This window comes from Oscarella lobularis, chromosome 17 (assembly GCF_947507565.1).
Source record: "Oscarella lobularis chromosome 17, ooOscLobu1.1, whole genome shotgun sequence".
Taxonomy (NCBI): Eukaryota; Metazoa; Porifera; class Homoscleromorpha; order Homosclerophorida; family Oscarellidae; genus Oscarella; species Oscarella lobularis.
Genome location: NC_089191.1, coordinates 1,989,221 through 2,011,288, shown reverse-complemented (window position 1 = coordinate 2,011,288; position 22,068 = coordinate 1,989,221). Strand labels below are relative to the sequence as shown.

Genomic DNA, 22,068 nt, shown 5'->3' with positions numbered 1-22,068 from the left:
GAATTCGTCGATCGATCGAGCCCTCCATGCATCTTAGTTAGTTAGCGTGCTTGACGTAAAATGTTTCCTCGCTACAGTGAGAATTTTACGCGATTTCGACGAACGAATATCCCTACGCGTCCAAAGATTAACCGAAATGCGCTCGAATCGACGTCGAAGAGGCTCAGAAAGTTTATGCAAGCTTTCGAAGCGAAACGCAGGTGAGCGAGCGCATCTCTCTCGATTCCACGCGAAAATGAAACACAACTGTTGCTCTCTGCTTCGACTATGAGCCCCCAAACTGTCTTTGACCGAATCAACGGCTCGAAATCACAAAGCCTTTATTTCACTACGATTCGATCGAGTTCGCTGCGTTTCTTTCGAAAGGCGAACTCGATCGAATAAGTTGGAGCGTTTCTCGTCGCCTTTTGTCGCTCTTTCCTCGCGTTTCGTGGAGATTCCGAGTCATGAACGAAACGGTGACGTCACGCGTAGGCCATCTTGGCCATGCACGCGTGCACGTGCTCGTCTCTTGTTCCCCTTTTTTTGGGAAAAACGCTGCACGCGCGTGATCGCTAAAATTATGACCTTTTTTGGTTGCGCGTAGAGGTGCAAAAAGCAACGCTCTCTCGCGTGACACCGTTGCGGTTTATGACGCACACCCGACGTCCAATCAGCGAAGAGTTTGCGTCACGGTTCGTGCGCGAGTACATAAAGTCGTGCGCGGCGCTCTTCCTCTTTACGTAACCCCGTCGCTTGAGAACTCGCTCGTACGCTTGGTTAGTCGTTGGAAGATAGGGAGCCAGAGGGGCGAACGATATTCCGACGCACGGTCCTGGAGCAACGGCGCGAAAGTGATTAGAGGCACACCCCTAAGACCTCTAGGGGCTTTCGCGTCGGGAAAACACGCTCCGTCTTATCGAGGATTGTTTCCTTGGTATTACACGGGACAGCGTCGGCGTTCGTCGGCTCTCCTCCACGTCGAGCACACGATGAGCGGGCCTCTTCGGCGGAGGTGATAGTCGTCTCCCGGGGGGGCAACGAACCTCGGAGGCCCACGAAATGTGGGATTCTGATCCAATTCATGCCGTTGGTGAGGGTCAACTGGGTTGCGAAGCGTCTGGACCTCCACGTGGTGCGACCTGGGTCACGCAAACACAGACGCGCTTCTTTTTGGCTTTTTTGGTAAGTACCTAGTTGTTTTAAACGGATACTTGCCTTGTTTCCCTAGGTTTCGTTTTGCTATCCGATACTGTGTCAGTTGGATTGTGTGATTGACTTTCTATCTCTAACTTTTTTACTACCTCTTGCTTCGACTGGCACCCTAATTGTTTCTTTTTCGCGTTCTCTTTTTTCCGTTTTGTATCTAGAATAGGTTTTCAGCGAAAAAATTAATAAATAAATAAAGATGTATCCGGGAAATGTAGCTCACGTGCATAATTTTACACTTTCCCAGCATCCAAGCCATTCGCGGAACGTGAAACATTTGAGAAATAGCTATTTCCCAGTGCAAAACATAATCACGGGTCAAAAAGAGCGGAAACCAAAGTTTACGATTTTTCACCAAAAAAACACAAAAATGCATGGATACATTAGAAGCGGTAAATATAATCAACAACAAAACATCAAATATCTCTGCCGACGTACCAGCGCTCTGCAAAATCAAAAACAAACAACAAAACAAACAACAAAACAATCACAACAGTTAGTCTAGTCTAGTGTTTTGCAGAAAGCGCATAGTAACATGTCATCATTTTAAACGGTACTTTCTCTTCTCATTGCGTACCTGACATCGATCTTGTCGCTGGTCGACTCCTTGAGCGTTGCGCAATCGATTTCGAAAACCTCGTCAAAGCATTGAGACGACGTCGATATTGACTCATTTGCTTCCGTTGTTGACTTCATCTCCCAAAAAGGATATAAATAGGTGATGTCGAGATTGAGGTACTTGTTAGGGCTTTCCTCTTCCAACATTTTCCCCAGTCTCTCAGACAGCTGTTTGAACGTGGGACGCTTTTCAGCTTCACCATGCCAACAATCAGACATCAATTTGCGCCTCAAAAGAAGAAGAGAACTAAGGTAGCCACAATAAAATAGAAGACAATGCACTCACAGTTCCTCGAAACAGTTCTCTGGACAGTCTAGCCGGTCTCCCTTGCGCAAACGCAAAAGAATATCCCTACTTGTCATGCAAGGATAAGGGAAACAGCCTACGATGTAAGAAATAATTTGAAATTGAGACAACGCAGAAAAATATACCCAAAGTGAATATCTCCCACAAGACAACTCCAAAAGACCACCTAAAAATTAAAACAAATTTTCTTGTGGCCCTAAGATAAGTCGTTTTTAAGTGGATTTACACGTCGCTTTTCTCGGTAAATAGACGGTGTATAATAGCTTCGATGGACATCCATCGGAGAGGCAAACGTCTGGCGGTCTTCTGACAGTATGCGCCGTCCTCGTAAACGGCTCTTGTCAGTCCAAAGTCGGATACTTTGACGAAATTGTTTTCGCAGACGAGAACATTTCGACAGGCCAGGTCACGATGAACAAGATGCTTTCCAGCCAAGTATTCCTAAACGAAATATCTATCACTACAATTAAACGAGTGCGGCTTAATTAACGTTCGCACCATTCCTGATGCGATTTGCCAAGCAAACGACAAGAGATGAGAAGCGGTCAGTTCCCACACATCTTCTTTTTCTCCATTTTTGAATTTATCCTCCTTCATTATAGTGTCGTTCTGTCTTATGCTGTCGAGTGTGCGCGACGTAGTCGACACGCTTTCCTACGTACAATAAATTAAAAATTGCCTGCAAAAGAATTTTTAGAGCTACGAGCCTCGCAAAGGCTTTCCTGTTCCGGGCTGCTTCCATTTGATTCTTGAATAATATCCTCAGAGCCACTTTCTTGAGATTCGCTTTCATTCAAGTGCTGGCAATATTAATAACATATACCGTTATTATTAATAAACGCTTGTACAAAAACTCATACCTGGGGTCTTTTTCTTTGGAGATAACTGAGCAAATCGCCATGACAGCAGTACTCGACAATCAGGCAAAACGGTTGAGATGTCGTTACGCAAGCCAGCATGCCGACAATGTGTGGATGCCTCCCGATTTCTTTCATAAGCCTAATTTCTTCCAAAAAGTCAGCTTCATCCTGCTGGAGATACGTACCTAAACAAGAAATAGAGAAAACAATTGGAAGGTATGTAAATATGTAAACGTGAGCAAGCAACCGAGCAACATATTCGCACCTTTCAACTTCTTACAAGCAACGAACAATTTACTGTCTTTGTCGTCAGCATCTTGCCTGATTATATTGCCCAATTTCAGTTGTTGCGAAAAGTGTATACGAATTTTTGCTTTAAGGACGTCCCCAAAAAAGCCTCCGCCAATCTTTTCGAGTAGCGTCAAATCCCGAGGATCAATTTCCCAATTGTCGTCTAGAGTCTCCTTCTTGGCAGAATGATGTTTCTTATGATAGACATAGACAGCGCTAAGCAAAACCAAGGCCAATAACGAGCACATGACAGAAACAATAATTGATGTTTCAGAAATCGACAAGTCTGTGAAAAAAGAGGGAAATAAAGTGAGTAATCTTGGAAGAAGTATAAAGACTATTATTCGATTAGGTAAGGGTGTTCTTACTTTGCGTATCTACTATGGCTTGACAAAAGCTTCCATCGCCCGTATAGCCATAGTTACAAGTGCATTCAACAGATCCGTTCGTATTCTTGCAATTTGCCTGCGAATGGCAAATGTTTCCAATGCACTCGTCGATATCATCGCAGTGACTTCCATTGCCCGTATAGCCATAGTTACAAGTGCATTCAACAGATCCGTTCGTATTCTTGCAATTTGCCTGCGAATGGCAAATGTTACCAAGGCACTCGTCGATATCATCGCAGTGACTTCCATCGCCCGTATAGCCATTTGCACAAACGCACTCGAACGAACCCAACCCGTTAACGCAATCCTGAACATCATTGAGACAAGGCGATGATTGTATACATTCATCTACATCTAAAACCCAACGAGTTCAATATTGATCCGGAGGACCCACTTCTGCATGATCTGATGTACCTTCGCACGTAATCCCGTTTCCTGTAAATCCTTGATTGCATTTGCATTTGAAAGAATATTGCGTATTCTCGCAGGTTGCGTTCACGTGACAATCATTCGCTTCGCTAAGACATTCATTAAAATCTGCATATGAAAGGCGACAAAGTGAAGGTAACTATGATCTCCAAAATTCGCATAGACCTACCAATAGAAGCCGGAGAACGGCAAAAGCTTTTCTTCTTTTCAGAACAGTGTCTTAATTGCCAAGAACTATTTGTGGCAGCTACACAATCGAGTTTTTCTCGCTGCAAAGAACTCGTATCGCGTCCAGATGATTTCCAGTTAGCGTACACCAATGGAGAGTCATCGGCCCAATTGTAGATGCCTTCATTGTCAATGTCATTAAGTCCAATCCATGACTCGACTCTATCAAGCAAAAGAAGGTCCATTTCATGACGTGAATGAATGCTGGCAAGAGATCCGTTGCCACTGCTCAACCTTTCGCACTCAGCCAACGACTCGTGCCACGTTTTCGCAATGTCAATTCGTGTAATACACCATCGCGTTCCAAGTTTCGTCCATCCAGAAGGACACATGTAGACATCTATATAAAGGAACAGTATTAGTTCAAATGAAGTCAAACGTTGCTATACTGACAGCCAAAAGGAATTTCCGTATGCGACTCTACTCCATATGAATCCTTTAGCTCTTCTAAAATATTAATTATTCATTGTCTGAAGACCAGTGTCTTACTGCCCAAAGCTTACTTTTGCATACGTATCCAGCCTTGGTGGAACACTTTGCAACAGACCAACCAAAGTCAACTCCGTCAAATCCAAACGTCACGCACCTGCCTTTCTCGTGCGCCGGCTCATACTTCGCCCATTTAGTAAAGGTGGCGGGTATGCCATTAAGCCACGTAAAGCTTCTTGTCGTATAATTGTAAACCAATCCAATCCAATACGCTGATCCATTAGAGGTAGAAGATTCTTTCGCAATGAAAAAATACTCGCCTATACTGCTCAATGATGCTAGAGAAGCATTGCGATTTTGACAAATCTTGCGATGTGCGCGTTTTTGTGACACGGCTTTATCTTCGTCTTTAGACAAATAATAGCAGGCATCCTTGAAGTAGATTTCGTCTTTTGCGCAACGACCATTAAAAGACGGCGTGTCTGTTTCTCGAACTTCGTTGTCAAAATCGACTAAGAAAAAAACTTGAAAATAAGAAACCAGGTGCAAGCATGTCTCATACCAAGAGCTACTTTGCATAGCTTTTGTTTATTGCTAAAGCAATCAGCCGTCTTCCAATAGCCAGTGCGAGTGTCCATAGCAACACACGTACGCAAAGGGTCAGCGCTTGGTTCTCCTCTAGACCACATGGCGCGGCTGCATGTACAAGAACACTCGATTATTTGTCTTTACTCCATGCAGTTGCAATGCGCTGTACCTTAACAACTCTCGATTGTTCCACTTGAACTGGTTGTCTCTATTTCGGTCTAAACCAATCCACACGTCATTGCTATGAAGGTTGCCTTTTGACTCAAGTTCGGCAAGGAGAGCCATAACAAACGCATGTTCGTGAGAACTGCTTATGCTGAGAAGGCTACGACCACAATGTAGTTCGCTCGGAAAACCATTGAAGCCTATACTCCAAAAATAGCGGGTAAGTACCACTGCGCTAGATGAAAGAGAATAGCAATAGTCTGCATAGATAAACCAGCCAAAAGGACAACCTAAAATATTATTTAAATTAAAAATGACAAATAAATGAACGTTTGCGATACCTTTTCTCTCTTTACAGCGAATAACGACTTCCTCACATGCTTCATTGGGATCTTCAATAAACGAAATGCAATCCCTCAACGCCGTTTCGTTTCCTTCGCAACGTCTACCATTAGTGTATATCATTACGTCGTTCTTAGTTGCTGGAAATCGGCGTTTAGCTAAAATCGGTTCTCCGTAGTCCAATTGGCGACAGACGACTACGGAATCATTTAAATTCCACTTGCTGTCGCATACGACGCGCCACCTTTGGTTGAGATGGACTTCGACTCTTCCCTCGCTTTGCTTTGTCCCACCAAAACCATTGACTAATCGTATACTCCAGTCTGAGTTTTGACACGTGATCTCGTGATATTTAAAAAAGGACGGTTTTAAAGAGAGAAAATCGAAGTCCTGAATAGATTCGCAATAACCACCGCATTTGGCAGTCAAACAAGTCGAATGGGTAATATAGGGTAGAGCAGTACCTTTCCCTTCGCCATATCCCAAGTGCTTACAAACGGCGTCATACATTTTATTCAAACTGCCAGAAGGGCAGACCGGTTTCCACTCGCTTTCAAAACGAAATTCAAGTACCCCTCGAAAAGGAACTGAGCTTTTCCCGAGACGCACGTCAAAAGGTTTGACGCTATCAAACCGACAAAAAACGTATACGTGCTCATTGCACGTCGCATCGCTTCGACCACAACTTCGCACAAACTCGTTGTTAGACGTACAATTAATATGAATAGAAACATTGTCGATTTTACCAACCCGAGAACTAGCTTCCAAAACGCCACTGTAACCCAATTGTCGACATGAAACAGCTGCCGTTCGACCGGCACTGTAAATATTTTCACTCAAGCAGACGCGTCTCCAAAACCCACTCTGAAATACCTCGAGTAACCCTCTTTCGCGCGAAACACCTCCGACTAGTCGCACGTCACCGTTACTTCGAGTCGTTTCTGTTAAAAAAATGAGGAATTATAGGCGAAGCACGAAAGAGCACGTCTCACTCCTGGGCTTCTTGCAGAAAAATTGATGTCTAGACAAACAGGATTCAGCTTTCCAATGCATTGTTGATAAATCCGAAGGAATCTGAACCATTCCACATGTGTTTTCATCGTTAAACGTGCCTAACCGATTCCAACGATCATACGTTAATAAGGGCGAACCGTCTGACAATTGATAGCTGTAAATGCCTGTTGCTGAAGTAGGTCTTCGAATCAGACCGAAGAAAAATTGGGTTTTCCCTCTAAAATTGGAAAGGTCAAGTAAAAATGCCTCTAACGCATTTTCTTCTTTTTCGTCTTGGAACGACGCAAGTGCTGCCCCTTTGGATAAGCAAAAATCAACAGCTTCAGGCCAAGTGACATCGCCAGGGTTTTCACGCATTAGATAAGAATGGTGAAAACACGAAGACGACGTACAAAACGGAAAAAGTCCGCCGCAACCTAAGGACAAAACATTGTCAAATACATTACTTCAAAACTAATACGAAAAGCACTTAATAGACAGTCTGATAAAAGAGAAAAAGGAAGCGTCAGTTAATCGCGTATATCGTACCTTTACAAGATTGAGCCGAGACGGATTTCGGTACGATGCTCGCTAATAAAAAAGCAATGACAACAAAACAATGGCGACTTTTAGTAGATGCGACGCAACGGCGAACTTTGTTGACTTTCGGTGAAGAACAGGCGGAGTCGCTCTTTGCAAAGCGATACCTTTTGCGATAATTACAAGTGGCAACAAACATAAGAAGAAACAGAGGGAAGACGAAAAAGACACAGATTCCAGAAATCAATGTCAGACGGCTAGCCGTATCTAGCGAGAGAGAAGTCATTATGTTAAATAAAATCTATGTTTGAAAGGCATCCAGTACCTGATTGCCGAGACGCGAACCAGATTGCATGATCTCCCTAAAGAGAATCCAGAGCAGGTGAGAAAACAACTCAATTACGTTTGCGGTCACTCACTTCCTCGCACATCGCAAAACACATTCGCTCTGGCTCGCGAAAAACGACTACCCCGTAATAAAAGTTCGAGAAACGGAGAAGCTAGGAGAAAGACAGTGACGAAAAACGACAAGTGATTCGCGCTTACCGCGTTGCCACGAGATACGCTCGGTTCCTATAGGAGATCAGTGAGGCTAGCTCTGTTCTAGACGACGTTCACACAAACCTCATACGAATGAAGAACGAAGCGTTGAGCGATGATACATCCACTTTTGGCGAACCGAGTTGCGTCAAACGGTGAAGGAGGCGGCCCGGACGCTTGACCTCGAGAAAAAATGGCCGCGACAATGAGAGCGACGAAAATGCAAAGCAGAAGCGAAACCCGAGACATCCAACTCCGTTCAACTGCAAGGGCCGGGTTCGAGTAACTGATGAGACGACAGCGCAATCGCATCTTTTTGACTACGCCCCTCGGTTTTATCACACGTCATAGGAAGAGAAGGCGTAAGTGACCCTTTATTAAATTAATTAGTTTATTAGGATTCATGGCACGCACCGTGCGGACCGCCTGCACCACAACTGGAAGGTTCTAACGACGAAGGTTCTAACGTCGAAAGATGCTTGAGCAGACCTGTAAGAACGTCAACAAGGTAAGCGTACGAAAGGGAGCCTCACCAAAATTTACTGTTAGTTCTTAGACTTCGTTAATTCTTAGACTTTTTTATCAACATTGCCAAAAAAAGATGATCGACAAATGGAACAGACGTTGAGATAGCGAGTGAGGCCCCTTTGAGGGTTCAGTATGACTGGAACCACGTAATTATTCCTCACAGCGGCCGCTGTGAACATCGATTACCTGTGAACTTCAAGACAAAAAGAGATCAACCACTAAGTTTGCTTCGGATATCGGTGAATAGAGTTCGACTTACTGATAAATTCGGCTCTTGGGCGACGGGGAAACCCTGCGACGCATCGACTGCACTGCCTAAGGGTGGACAGTAGGTGTATTGTCAAACAGAAAAGTCAACTGGCGTCTGTGAGGCTTACGTTACGCTTCGAAATGCGAAAACCTTCCCGTGAGATCCCTTAAGGAGCCTCACACTTTCGTAGAAACGCAAGCCTCTAGTAACAGTTCTTCGGAGTGCATTCAACTGTAGCCAAAGCGTGTCTTGTAAAAGAATTCATTGAAAAGGTCGACTTTTATGTCGTCTATGGCCCGGATAACAAGCAGCATGTCGAGACAGAGATTAATTAATTAAATAGCCAGGATTGCACACACTTAAAAGGATTAATTAAATGGCCAGGATTGCACACTCTTAAAAGGTCCGTCGAAGTCGTTTGCGACGCAACGGCGCCAAAGGGCCCTGAACGTACGTGCAAGATGGGGCTGGTGCATCAGACCTCGACGGTCGACATGGGGAAAAATGACAGACGACGAAACCGGAATTAATGACTGTGCGTCGGAACCAGAACGGGCGGCGCCGAACTGCTCTCTCCTCAATCGATTGGCCTGAGAATGAACGCGAGTTGCCTGTACTGCGCTCTGACACCGAGAATGATGTACTACACGTCAGTGATGTGCTACAATGCAGCTGGACTTCGCCTCTTCCAATGGAATCCTTGTCGATCCCACAAGGCATATCCCGGTCGAGTTTAAAGGCAAGCGTGATAGAAATTTTCAAGGCGACTCTTCTTACATGGACTGCAGCTGGGACGACTTTAGTGATCCTGATAGCGGCATTGTTGCCTACAGGCCCTGCTTGGGAACAACTAAAACCGTGTGCAATATCAAGGAAAAAAGCGAACTAACCAACTCTACCGAATGGCGTTTTGTCGGAGTGAAACTCCAGCACACATGGACCTACTATTGCTTAGTGACAGGAATCAATGCGGCAGGACTATCGTATACTTCCACGTCTGACGGCGTCACCGTGGACACGACGTCACCGAAAGGAGGAACAGTTATTGATGTTAAAGAAGTCGACATTGACTGTCAATACTCTAATGAAGTCGTCGTGGCCACATGGTTCGATTTCTACGACAGCGAGTCGGGGATCGTCGACTATGAATGGAGCATTGGAACGACGCGTGGAGAAGGCGACATCCAAGGATTCGTTTCGGTTGGATTGAATCTGACAGCTTCGAATCCAAATGCCACGTTGCCTGTGAAGACCATGATTTTCGTCACCGTTCGCGCTTACAATGAAGCCGGCAGAAGAACGTCCGTTTCGTCCGACGGAGTTCTGTTAAGCGATCCTCAAAATGGCTCGTCCGCAAGATGTGTGTCCCTCTTTGTTCCGTAATTTTGTCATAGATGAGTTCGATAGTTGTAAGGTTGTTCTCCGGTCTAGGATAGATTCAGGTGTACGCATAGGTTAGAGAGTTACTTGTCATGGATGTTTTGAGTTTGTGATAGTTGTAAGGTATGTCCCTTAATTCAGGCTTACGCATTTAGCTAGAAAGTTACTTGATGTCGTTGATATTAGTTTAGCGATATTGATTACCGTAATAAAATGTCTTATCTAACCACTGTGAATCGTGTGGTCAAACACACGTCGACATTGGACCACTGCTAAGCTGACCCTATGCACATAAATGTATGTACTATACAATGTTCTTACCTGAGCGATCATTTCACTAAGGGAAGATGAGATTACTAAGCCGGGTCTCATATATACCAGATGTTGGACATACTCATGTCAAAACTTAAACCAGATCGTCACGTAGACATTTCGGCGAAGTCTTGTGAAAAAAACAATAAATCATCAATACAAATATATAAAATTACGTCACACTTGCTAACGTGAAAATTGGGGCTCATGTGAAAAGTTTCGATTACCCGCGTGACGTCAAGCGAAAGCAAGATGGGGGCTCACGTGAAAAGGTTCGATTACCCGCGTGACGTAGTTGAGTTTTTATGGTTTTGTTTATTCGCGTGACGTCACGCGAAAGCAAGATGGCGGAACAACGATGGAAAGGAACGTCGAAGATATCGAAAGGGCCCCCGCACACACGCGCGCGTATCTACGTCTTTCTCTCAGACTAACCGCCATCGATGTAAGAGAAAAGACGCAGCGTTCGTCGAAAAAGCTCATCGCGCCGACCAAAAGGCGCTTTTCGGTACATTTCAGAACTTTGCTACCCATTTTAATTGTCTGTGCGGGTAAAAAACTCCGTCGCGCAGCAGCGTTATCGCACAAAAGGTCAACATCTTACGCGGTTTCGTTCTAGAAGATCGACATCGTGAAATGACGCTATATCCGGGTCATGCATCATGAAAGTGAACCTTTTGACTGAGTTTTTTTCCGAGAAACGATTCGGCTATTGTGGAATGTCGTTCAAACTACCTTTTTCTCGACGCTGGTTGCTTGAGGAAAAAGTGAGGCTCCCTAAGAGGTCTCACGATCAGTTCTCCGCCTGCCAAACGTAAGGCAAGGTTCGCAGACGAGAGTTTATTATTCCATTTGGTGATACCATAAAGGTCTACACCTGGACCGTGAAGTCGACGCGTCTCAGTGGATTCAGATGGCCCAAGAGGCGAATTTGTCCGTCGCGCTTTCATAGCTCGTCTCTCCTCAATCGTATGTCTAACTCTTATTTCCGTTGAACCTGTAGAAGCTAATAGGTTCGTCTTCGTGCGGCTTAAAGTATGGAAGCTGGCGATGTTCAGAACGACCGCTGTGAGAAAAATCTCGTTGTTCTAGTGACCCTGAACCCTCAAAAGGGGCCTCACCCGTTTATCAACTTTTGTTTCGTTTAGAAATCATTCTTGTATTGGAAATGGCGCTGACACATACGTTTTCTGTTCATTTTTTAGGTTCATATTATTATTTTTTTCGGGCTTGATATATGTGCCGTCAAACCGGGATTGTCACGTGTCGACTAAAGCTGGACTCACTGCGGCACTGCGGCACAGGTGGAAACCCATGCATAGGCGTATTGATGACGTCAGCTTTCTGCAAGTGGCTAGCTAAATCTTTGATATAAGCTGATCTGCTATCCGCAGAACGGTAAGTGGCATGATTACGATGTAGCAACGTTCGTTTAGTGCCTTTGGCCTGTATGCTCACCTTTGTCCTTGCAGGATCACGTGCTACTGTTTTTCAGTTCATTATCTAGTGCAAAGACAATGTGGTTTTCTCTATGAGCGGGGAATAGCTTTCCCTGGTCATAAAAAAATTTTATGACGTCAAATGCTAGCAATCTCTTCGAGTTAATTATTGAAACCGCTTTGATGCGCATGTCATCGACTCCTCCCACTTGCAACCTCTAAACTGTCGGTGTCACAGATCGTTTCTCATGAAGTCGCAACATCTTGCGTTCGCTTACCTGTCTTTCGCTGTTCGCGTTTTGCGTCTTTTTTGGACTTGTCATTCCTGATGGCTCTCGAAAATGCTCTTTAATCAGTAGCTAATGGTTTCTTTCCGGATGGCTGTTATGTGGACATTGACGACGTTGTCACTCGCCATTTCTGCCAATTAAGTCATAAAAAATGAAAAGATACAACTACAGAAGTAGAATAAATCATACAGAAGGAAGACATGTCTAATCTTATATAAAAGGTTTATCTGTACCGATAGTGAAAGACATCATAGTGTTTTTTATTTTGTAATTCAAGTCTTTACCTCCTGTGAGAATGATCTGAGTAGATCCATCTCTATTCTCGAAGCAATGGAGAGTGTGACTATTAATAGGAACAATTCCTGGCATTAGGTGAAGCTAATAAAAGCAATGAATAAGTGAAAATGCTGTCAAAATCAATTTCTCGTACCGAGTAAGATTTCCTTTCTTCAACGTCAAGAATGTATGCGTAGTCTTGAAATTTGCTACCCTTGTCTCCGCCAAGTAGAACAAAACACAGTTTTCCACGTATTCCTGTGTTTGGCAATCGACAGAGTCTGTGATTATATCGAGCCAATGGCTTTGGAAAAAATTCGATGCATATCCATTTCTATTACAATTCATTGAAATTTGCCAAATAAATTAGTAGGATTTACCTTTTGTTTCAAATCTATTACAAAAGCATCATCTAATGATTGGCAGCCATACCCCCCATGAACTAATCCACGATGTTCATCAATTGTTTCCATTGCAGCATCGCTTCGCGGTTGTGGCCTTTCTCCACTCAGCTCAATATTCGACCACCATCCTAATCATGAACATTTCAATTTCTTCCACATACCAGCTAATGCAGTAAATTTACCTTTATCTCCTTCCTTTTTAAAGACAAATTCATAAATTTCATTATTTACTGCTGCATCGCATCGCGCTTCTGTTTGGAGACGATGTGAAGGAATGGGTCCACTCCATCCCCCAAACATAATCATTCTCCCTCCGATGGCCCATAAACAGCAGTAGGCGCGTTGCCATGGTTTCTTCTCATGGGCAGGTGTGGTCAATAGGATCCATGACATTTTTTTCGGATCCAAACCAAACACTTCTTCCAAACGATATCCGCCTTCCTTCCATCCTCCGTACGAGTAGATGATCCCATTAATAACTACACATTGTGCTCCAACGCAAGGCGGAGGAACGTCTTTTCCTCCGGCAAACCGACGAGTCCAATTCCTCCCTTTACGAACATTACAAGTCCATATTTCGTTGCGGGAAAAATAATGGGCGCGGTATGAGCCTTTTTTTCCACCGAAGAGATACAGTTCATCTCCTATTAGGGCACTTTCGTGACCCCATCGAGACTCAGGTGATGCAGCTTCGGTTATTTTGCTTTTTATTTCATCGAAGAGCATCTTTGCCTTTGCCATTTTGATTTTCAAGCCCTAAAGTTTTTCTCACAACTTCCTGGAGCTACATCATATTTAGCAGCTTACAATTGAATGCATTTTTATTTTATCTAGCTGTTCCTTTATTAGATATCTGCTTCTCAAAGAGGAAATCTAAAATAAAGAGATTTTTTTGATTATCTCCTATACTGCAGTATAGCGTACATGCAATTTCAAATCCCTAATTGCGCTTGGCAACAAGGCGAATGTGTCTTTACTGTACGGCTCAATATCGTTGACTTTAGAAATAAAAAATCCAAAGTGAGATTTCGATAACAAGCATTACAGAACGATTTACCTACCTTTTCTGATAGTTGTCCTCACTTGTGCTTGCACATCAGCTAAGCGCTGCTCCGTGTCATCAACAGCATTAAACATCTGTGACTTCCACGGCCAACATTTCCAGTTCTGCGCATCAATCTATAAAGTTCTATTCACTCTAACGATTCAATTCTAATTCATACTTTTCCGAGGCCAGATAATGCTTGAGACACCGACTGGAGTTGTCCAGAAAAGAGAAACGCGACAAACTTGATAGGTGGAAGTGAGCCAATTTGTAGCTTTGTCAGAGAATCAAACGTTAAAAGGTGAACAAAATTGACAGGAGCGTGTAAACCACAAACGAAATTTATCATTCCTATACCAGTTAGAGTCAGATCCACAATACAACATCCGGATTTTATGTCAATTTTTTTAGTTGAGAGAAGATTAGACATGGCCCCAAGGAGTCGGTTCTTGCATTCTTCGAAAACTTCTGGCTTTGTCTTCGGGAATACAATTCGCAGCAAGCACTCTTCTTCGTTTATCGGAAAGTGGCAATCCGGAATTCTTTCGGGAATGAACTTCATTCTTGGTACGTACTTGAAGTCAACTTCGATTCTTTTTCCAGGATGCGCAAGAGTACAGTACTTTTTAATAATGGAATTAAAAGATTCACGATTAGGTTCCCAAAAACCTTCAAGGGCCTCATGAACATGAATGAATAACACCATGGGTATTGGGGATTGACAAGTTGTCGAAGGACTCCCTGGCCGTGAGTCCCTGCCCAAGGACAAACGATCTTCACTGGTATGATCCGATGTCTGTCTTTCAGCTCTTTCTGGCGTTATATTGTCTTCAGCCACGCGCGTACACAACTGGGTAGAAGCAATGCAGTAGTACAACGCTTTTTCGTCGTCGTTTCCGTTCTTTAGGACAGCGCAAAACGAATCTAAGCTTGGAGGTGGACGAAACCTCAGAACACGAAGCAAGTCGCGCGCCACATCATCAATTGCTAGAACTTCCCGTTTTCTTCGCCGAATATTTTCTTGTTGAGAGTAGGAGATGCATCCATGTGACACCAGACGATCGAGGAAAGCTCCTTCATCGAGAGCGTTGGCGAGAAGACGGACGATTTCGTCCCATACAGAGTCGAGACGTGTCCATCTCAAATCAGCCATGGACGTCCAAGCGCGTTATTACGGGATCACGTGAGAGAGTTTGGGGCCAACGGTAAATAGCTGGGTCTGTATTAAATTGTTTCAGTTCCAAATATAAAACTAATTCCAAATAAAATTGCAAGATTTCGTTCGTCGCACACTGTGGCGATAATTGACCTCAGATTAAAAAAATCCTTTTGCAACGAAGTTCACTTTTAGCATACATAAAAAAATTGCACTACAATGACTTGGGATTAGTGATCAAGATTTGGGATTACAAATAGGTATTAGTGATCAGGATTTGGGAATAGGAATCGGGATTAGTGAATCGTGATCAGGATTTTGGATTGGTGATCAGGATTTGGGATTAGGAATCGGGATTTTATAGCTCGAGCTTATGGCGCGCCATTTGTGCCAAAAGTCCACTTATGCCATTTAATTAAACTGCCATTTTTAAGCATCGGTTTAGCTGGAATTGTTTTACGTAGTTAGGTAGTTAGGTGTTGTACGGTACCCGGAAGATCGACCATTACTTGTCGTTGGTTTTCCGTATCCACTGGAGAGAGCTGTCCACAAAATAGAGCGTCCGCTATAGAGGTTATCCTTTATCCATATACGTCATACGCGCGCGCTAATGCAGAAATGTACATAGCAACGTAGGCTGCACCTACATAAACCTTCGCCGTAGCTTAACTGCGTTGAAGAAGGCTTTTGTACTTTAGTATGGTGAAGTGCATAACACAACGGACATTCTAAAGCCTACTTTGTTTTTCGGGGGCCCTTTTGAAGTTTTCGCGTCTCAGCTAGTTGCAAACAAAATTTATCGCTTGATTCAGAGAAGCTAACATTAGAAACTTGCATTCGAATTGATAGTCTTCTGAAATGGCGATCGGTTTAGCGCCTAAAGCTACTCTTTTTCCTGAACGAGCTACTAAAGCTTTTCGAATTAATATTTTCACGCCAGTATGTTGAGCATGTCATTGTACTACGTTGTGATTACAGTCGCTGCGTTAGAAAAAGCTTTAGGCGTTTCTCGAGTCTCTACACCGTAAAGCTCAAAGCTTCACGATTCACGAAACGTTTCAAATCGCGTCTAGCCACAGCGACACCTTAAAGTAATGATAATCTAAGCTATTAGAAGTAGCTAAGGCAGCTAGGCCAGAACAAATAAGGCTTCGCTTAGATGCTCGGACCTGTTTTCTTTTGAGTGGCGCGCCACTCAGAGGTCATGCACGTGATCAAGTGACGTCACATGCATAACCTCTATATCGGAGAGTCGACTGTAATCAGATTTGTCATTCATGCGCATGCGTATCATCTTGAGAAGTCTCTTCGCCCGAAAGAATCGAAGGAAGTCGTCGAATCGCTTGTATTGCGACGCTGGCAGACTGCTAGAGTCGAAAATGACATCGTTCTCTCGTTCTACGATCGATCGATTGGCCACAATAATCGCGAAGAGGATGAATAAGGATGAATTGCTTCGTTTTCTTTCTACGGAAGAAGGATTTCGGTCTTCGCAGGTATGGAGAAGTTGCGTTTTTGATCGCTGCACACCATTTGTATATATCTCCTTTTCGTTAGTACAACGGCGATGACTTGTCATCAATAATTCACTATGTTGCGGGAAGAGAGTTTGATTCGACGGAGGAAGCCGATCAGTGGCTAAGCTATGCGATTTTGCAAAAGTACCAACACATTGAAATGAAATCAGAATTGGTATGAATACGTTTTGGATTCGTAAATTAATTGATGCGTGGATGTAGTGGAGACTCCGCCCACTTCACTGCGCATGCAAATGGGGAAATATTTTTGGCGTTGAATGGCTCGTCAGTCACGGTGCAAATACCAAAGTGAAAGACAGAGTATGACATGGAATTGATTTCATATCGGTTCATTCATCATTCTTGTTTAGAGTAGACGTACGCCATATTCTCATGCCTGTGCAAGTTCCGTTGACACAATAAAGAAAATGGTCTATCTCGAAGAACATGGATGCATTTTGTCACCATCTTATATTGTAATAAAATTGATATCGACCTCCTCTCTCGCAACCATAACTTTCGATTTATAGGTTTGGGCAGCTCAAAATCAATTTTTGTCATATGAAAAAGCAAACGAGATTTTTAATTATCTCGTCAATGAAAAGGGATTGAGTGTAAACGCTATTAATAAGGTGATCTACGATGTGCTTTTGTTTGCTACATGTGCAACATTTGTAATAGTATGGGGCCACTCCTCTACATTATGCCTGCTTGAATGGAAGCATTTTTGGAGTAAAGTGGCTCATGGAACACCAGGCTGTTATCAATAGCGTCGACACGGTTAGAAGATTTCACTTGTGATACTTTTATTCTTATTTCATCTTCAGGATGGTGAAACGCCTTTTATGTGGGCGTGTGAAAGTTCCATCAATCGTTCAGCGAAAGTTCGCTACTTGGGGGAAAAAGGAGCGGACTGTCGAGCAAAAGATGACGTGAGATGTTGTTTATTTGCTACATATTCAACCAACAAATCGCCGTCTTTTTTATTCAGGAAGGGAAGACGGCTTTGTTTTATGCCACCACACGCTCAGAGTGCAAAGATGACGTGAAAGATGTTCTTCGATATCTTGTCATTGAGAAACGCATTGATATCAATTCTGTTGATGAGGTCGCATTCCTACGATATTTTGCATTTTTATTTGGCAATTCTATTATTAGGAGGGAAGGACACCCTTAGTGTACGCATGTAAGGAAGATCCTTCTTTCGTTGTCATTCAGCAACTAAATGAATTAGGAGCTGATGTTTCTCTCAGAGATAATGTTAGTCAGAATTCTCATTCCTCACTCGTTCTCTATGCAATTCTTTGTAGAATGAACAAAATGCATTGCATATGGCTGCACAGAGATATCCAAGCGTAGACAAATCAATTATTGATCTTTTGATTGAGAAGGGTTGTGACGTTACGCGCCAAGACAAGGTGACGAGTTTTTCTTGGAAATTAAAGAGAATCTATAAACTTGAATTTTAGGACGGAAAGACACCTTATGAGGTGTCAAAAGATGGTAAAATCAGAGCTCACCTTCGACAGCATTACGTACATCATCATTTTTTGATGCAGTTCCTGTATGTAATTATTTTTATAGGACGCCGCTCGATTTTCCGTTCTTCAACGAGAAACAGTTCGTCCAGATTCGATTAAAGTGTGCGTAGTTGGGGACGAAATGGCAGGAAAAACAACGTACGTGAATTCTCTTCTTCAACTCAATCAACCCCCACCCAAAGATGAAGATCGCACACCCGGGGTTGATATCCATAATTGTGATAATGAGGAAGTTGGCAAAGGATCGTGGTGGGATTTTGGTTCCCAACCCACATTCCACAGCGCACACGGTCTCTTCTTTCGCCAATCAAATACAATGTTCAATCTCATTCTTCCTGTTCGGGAGGAAGAGAAGATGACGTCAGAAATCCTTCTTCGTCTTATAGAAAAAGGACGATATTGGTGTGCGTTCTCCAAGGCTTCAATGAGAACGCTTTCGTCTGACCAAAAATCGCTCATTCGCCTCATTGTCATTTTCAATCTTATTGATTTCAATGGGGAGACAGGCAGTGAAGTGAGATTTCAGCTGAAAGAAGTTGTCGAAATTCTTCGGAAAGAATACGGAAACACGTTTGAAATTTCACACGTGATCGAAATGGATTGTAGCAAGAGCCAATCAGCTTGCATGAAGGACTGCCGATCGAAATTGAAAAAAATTCGCGAAGAAATGCTTAGTGTAAGAACTCAGATTCTTTGGCCATCCTACGATTTCCTTTCCTTTGTGTACAGGCGGCAGAAGGTGTTCCTAAATTGTGCCAAGCCATCGAGCAGAATATCTCTCTTCCAGACGAGAAGAGAAAGATACCGTTGGCTTATTTTCTGACCACCAAAGAATTCGAAAAGTGGGTCGCTGAAGAAGTTGGAATCACGTTGAGTGACGACGAGAAAGAAGTGGCCGTCGAATATCTTGACTCGTCCGGAATAGTGAGTAATTATTATTTAATTCTACTTTTTTAAATAATTAATTAATTTAGATTATTAATCTTGGCCGTCGAATTTGCGTTCAACCCGTCTGGCTGTGTCACAACGTCATCGGTCCACTTCTCGCTCCGCCCTATTTCGTTGTCGCTATGCCAGCCAAAAAATCGGCAATGGCATCGAAGGAAGACATGGAATCGGCTCTGAGGGCTTTTGAAAATCATCTCAAGCAAAAGGGTCATCCGTCTCCCTTCGTGGCGACAGTTGACGAAGCAATTGAAGTTCTTCTTTACCTCGAACTCTGCATTTCGATTGAAGACAAGCCTGGAATGTATCAAATACCCGCTCTTCTTTTTGACTCAATCTCCAGCGACACGTGGAATAAAGATTCGACGCTTGACGTGTATCGTGGCCAACGATACGAGTGCGCTCATCCGGTCGACTTCATCTCACCGTCGTCGTTCGTCATTCTTCAATGTCGCTGCTATCATATGCCCAACGTGAGACACAAAGCGTGGAAGAACGGCATCAAATTAATAAAGATCGTCGACGATAAAGAAGTCGAGTGTCTCATCACAATGGGCGCGAAGATGAGTCACTATTGCATTGACGTCATTCTTCGCTGGTCGAGCAAAGACGACTGTGAAGCCGTCGCGAAGGAATTCCTCAACGAGCTCAAATCAATGATTTCTCGAGCGTGCGACGAACGAAGTCCAGGAGTCGTTCTCAACTGGTTTTATATAGACAGTTCTCATCTCAGAGAACTCAACGAAAACCCAGCTATATATTCGTCAAGTGAAGTCGATCAGAAGATGAAAGACCCCGAAAAGACTCTCGATCACAAATTGTTTTCCGCCCGACCGGAAGGAGAGAAGCGTTGTCGTATCAAAGATTTAGTGATTATTGTAGCTGGGACGACTACTTCCGCTTCAGGTAAGAGCTCTGTCGTAAAGAAAAGCTTTTTAATTTCTTCGTTTAGGCTCTTTTCCCGCTGATGACGATCCGGTGTCAGATTCTCTACTTAAAGCGTGCGCTGCCGTCGACGGAACAGATCTGGACGACATGTGTATGTTTTTTGACATCGGCGACGACGATCTTCATGACATTTGTGAAAAGACGAAAGGCATCGTTGCTCGTCGATTTAAAGCGCTGAAGTTGTGGAAGAAGAGAGAGAAGGCACCAAAAGTAAGCCTACTTCTGGGGTTGTTTGATCAGGTGGGCGTCGGACGACACGTTATTCAAAAAAAATATGAACAACTGTGCTCACGTAAGTAGACTGTCTTTCATTTTTTTATTATTTTACTCGGTGGCTGGCTGGGCAAACTGGGATTCTTTGTAACTTTTCTTATAAGGTTTTTATTTGGTTTTATGTGTATCGTGGAGGCGTGGTACTCTACGCGTGGCATCAGTCAAAGTGCTATAAAACGAAATTTGACGAACTGTATGGGTAGAGATATTGTTTAATATTGTTAAGACCAACTTCCCGGTCGAAATTTCACATTCTGGGAATGGTTCTACGGAATCATGGACCTCGTACGACGTCATCTACTCAGTCCATGGCAAGACGGGTAAGAAAAAACACATTTCCTAATTAAAATTATTGAATTTTCTCACAGAGATATTCTTGAAGCAACAGGCTCAAGAACTTCTTCAAAGTCGTCCACCCGGAACGTTTCTCCTTCGTTTTATCGTCGTTGTTCAGCAACTAATTGATTTAGGAGCTGATGTTTCTGTAGCGAATATGGTTGGTCAGAATCCTTATTTTTCACTCGTTCTCTCTATCGAGTCTTTGTGGACGAAACAAAATGCCTTGCATCTGGCTGCTGAAACCATAGATCTATGCTGAAACATTCTATATAGACAAAGCAATTATTAATCTATTGATTGAAAAGGGCGTTGACGTCACGTTTTAAGATAAGGTGAGGGGATTCATTTTCTTTTTGAATAAATGAATGCGTGAACGCAAATTTCAGGACGGAAAGACGCCTCATCAGTTGGCACGTGATGGTGAAATAGGAGCTCTCCTTCGGCAGCATTACGTACGTCATCATTTTGATTCATTCTTGTATGTAATTATTTTGATAGGACGCCGCCCGATTTTCGGTTCTTCATCGAGAAATGGTTCGACCAGATTCGATAAATTTGTGCGCAATAGGCCCAGAAATGGCGGGAAAAACGACGATCATCAATTCGCTTCTTCAACTTGATCGTCCCCCACCCAAAGAAAAAGATCGCACTCCCGGCATTGAAATTCACAATTGTAAAATTCCGCTAGTGGGCAAAGGATCGACGTGGGATTTTGGTGCCCAACCGACCTTTCACAGCGCCCACGGTCTCTTTTTTCAAGAGTCCAATACGATGTTTATTCTCGTCCTCCCAATTCCAGAGGAAGATGAGCTGGAGGAGAGACTTCTAAAGAATGGCCAATTTTGGTGTGCGTTTGCCAAGGCTTCATTGAGAGCGCTTCCGAAGTCGCCGATTCCACTTAGGATGATTCTCAATTTGATTCGTACTGAAGAGGAAACGGGAATTGAAGCCAACTTTCTGTCAAAGCGAGTCGCCAGACATCTTCAAGAATTATTTGGCAACACGTTTAAAATTGAACTTAGTCACGTAATTGAAATGGATTGCAGCAAGCGCAGTTCGGTTCGCATGGACGACTGCCGAAAGAAGCTTAAGAAAATTCGTGAAAATGTGCTCGAGGTAATGACTGAATACATTGAAATTCGCTTCACTACGTCACTTTCTTCAAAGGCAGCGAAAGGCGTTCCAAAATTATGTCACGAAATTGAGAAGCATCTCTCGGTTTCGGACGAAAAGAGAGATTATCAGTTGGCCTATTTCCTGACGACTGACGATTTCCAGAAGTGGATTGCTGAAGTTGTCCGCGTCGTTCTAAGCGAGGACGAGAAAAAAGTTGCCGTTGAGTATCTTGACTCGTCTGGACTAGTGAGCAAATATCAATGCGTATACCAATGCTTGAGTAATATGCTTTTATTAATAGATAATTAATTTGGGTCGACGAATTTGTGTTCGACCTTCGTGGCTTTGTCAAAACGTGATCGGTCCTCTTCTAGTTCCCGCCTGGTTTCCAGTTTCTTTGCG

The 22,068-nt window shown here is 43.4% G+C and overlaps 3 protein-coding genes across 6 annotated transcripts; 1 reads left to right on the top strand and 2 right to left on the bottom strand.

Annotated features, from left to right (window-relative positions):
* Positions 1–1,519: 1,519 nt before the first annotated feature.
* Positions 1,520–9,251, bottom strand: LOC136197089 (uncharacterized). Of its 3 annotated transcripts, none has more exons than XM_065986783.1 (26): positions 8,813–9,251; positions 8,695–8,750; positions 8,451–8,628; positions 8,331–8,396; positions 7,992–8,279; positions 7,914–7,940; positions 7,787–7,867; positions 7,693–7,729; positions 7,377–7,634; positions 6,827–7,264; positions 5,834–6,775; positions 5,497–5,782; positions 5,302–5,435; positions 4,814–5,251; positions 4,704–4,757; positions 4,252–4,650; positions 4,068–4,190; positions 3,633–4,007; positions 3,239–3,550; positions 2,974–3,158; positions 2,830–2,913; positions 2,612–2,761; positions 2,340–2,554; positions 2,239–2,279; positions 2,093–2,189; positions 1,520–2,035 (listed from the first exon to the last, which is right to left on the bottom strand). In XM_065986783.1, the coding sequence occupies exons 5-26, from the start codon at positions 8,217–8,219 to the stop codon at positions 1,735–1,737; spliced, it is 5,205 nt and encodes a 1,734-aa protein (XP_065842855.1). In that variant the 5' UTR covers positions 8,220–8,279; positions 8,331–8,396; positions 8,451–8,628; positions 8,695–8,750; positions 8,813–9,251; the 3' UTR covers positions 1,520–1,734. The 3 variants fall into 3 exon arrangements, with proteins under 3 accessions (XP_065842855.1, XP_065842853.1, XP_065842854.1); XM_065986781.1 differs by having other exon boundaries at positions 2,612–2,767; positions 2,821–2,913; positions 8,813–9,250; XM_065986782.1 differs by having other exon boundaries at positions 2,612–2,767; positions 2,821–2,913; positions 7,992–8,396; positions 8,813–9,250.
* Positions 9,252–12,168: 2,917 nt separating this feature from the next.
* On the bottom strand, positions 12,169–14,984 carry LOC136197600 (uncharacterized). Its single transcript, XM_065987395.1, has 9 exons — positions 14,010–14,984; positions 13,848–13,953; positions 13,711–13,784; positions 13,594–13,659; positions 12,969–13,542; positions 12,763–12,914; positions 12,537–12,716; positions 12,391–12,484; positions 12,169–12,236 (listed from the first exon to the last, which is right to left on the bottom strand). The coding sequence occupies exons 1-9, from the start codon at positions 14,982–14,984 to the stop codon at positions 12,169–12,171; spliced, it is 2,289 nt and encodes a 762-aa protein (XP_065843467.1).
* A 1,303-nt stretch (positions 14,985–16,287) lies between these two features.
* LOC136197139 (death-associated protein kinase 1-like) lies at positions 16,288–21,122 on the top strand. 2 transcript variants are annotated; one of them, XM_065986853.1, is made up of 18 exons: positions 16,288–16,483; positions 16,545–16,679; positions 16,727–16,825; positions 16,876–16,980; positions 17,035–17,136; positions 17,186–17,284; positions 17,332–17,436; positions 17,496–17,612; positions 17,663–17,764; positions 17,815–17,922; positions 17,974–18,039; positions 18,089–18,721; positions 18,775–18,969; positions 19,020–19,896; positions 19,943–20,531; positions 20,580–20,882; positions 20,937–21,002; positions 21,049–21,122. In XM_065986853.1, the coding sequence occupies exons 1-15, from the start codon at positions 16,367–16,369 to the stop codon at positions 20,236–20,238; spliced, it is 3,156 nt and encodes a 1,051-aa protein (XP_065842925.1). In that variant the 5' UTR covers positions 16,288–16,366; the 3' UTR covers positions 20,239–20,531; positions 20,580–20,882; positions 20,937–21,002; positions 21,049–21,122. The 2 variants fall into 2 exon arrangements, with proteins under 2 accessions (XP_065842925.1, XP_065842926.1); XM_065986854.1 differs by lacking the exons at positions 16,288–16,483; positions 16,545–16,679 and having other exon boundaries at positions 16,881–16,980.
* The last annotated feature ends 946 nt before the right edge of the window (positions 21,123–22,068 follow it).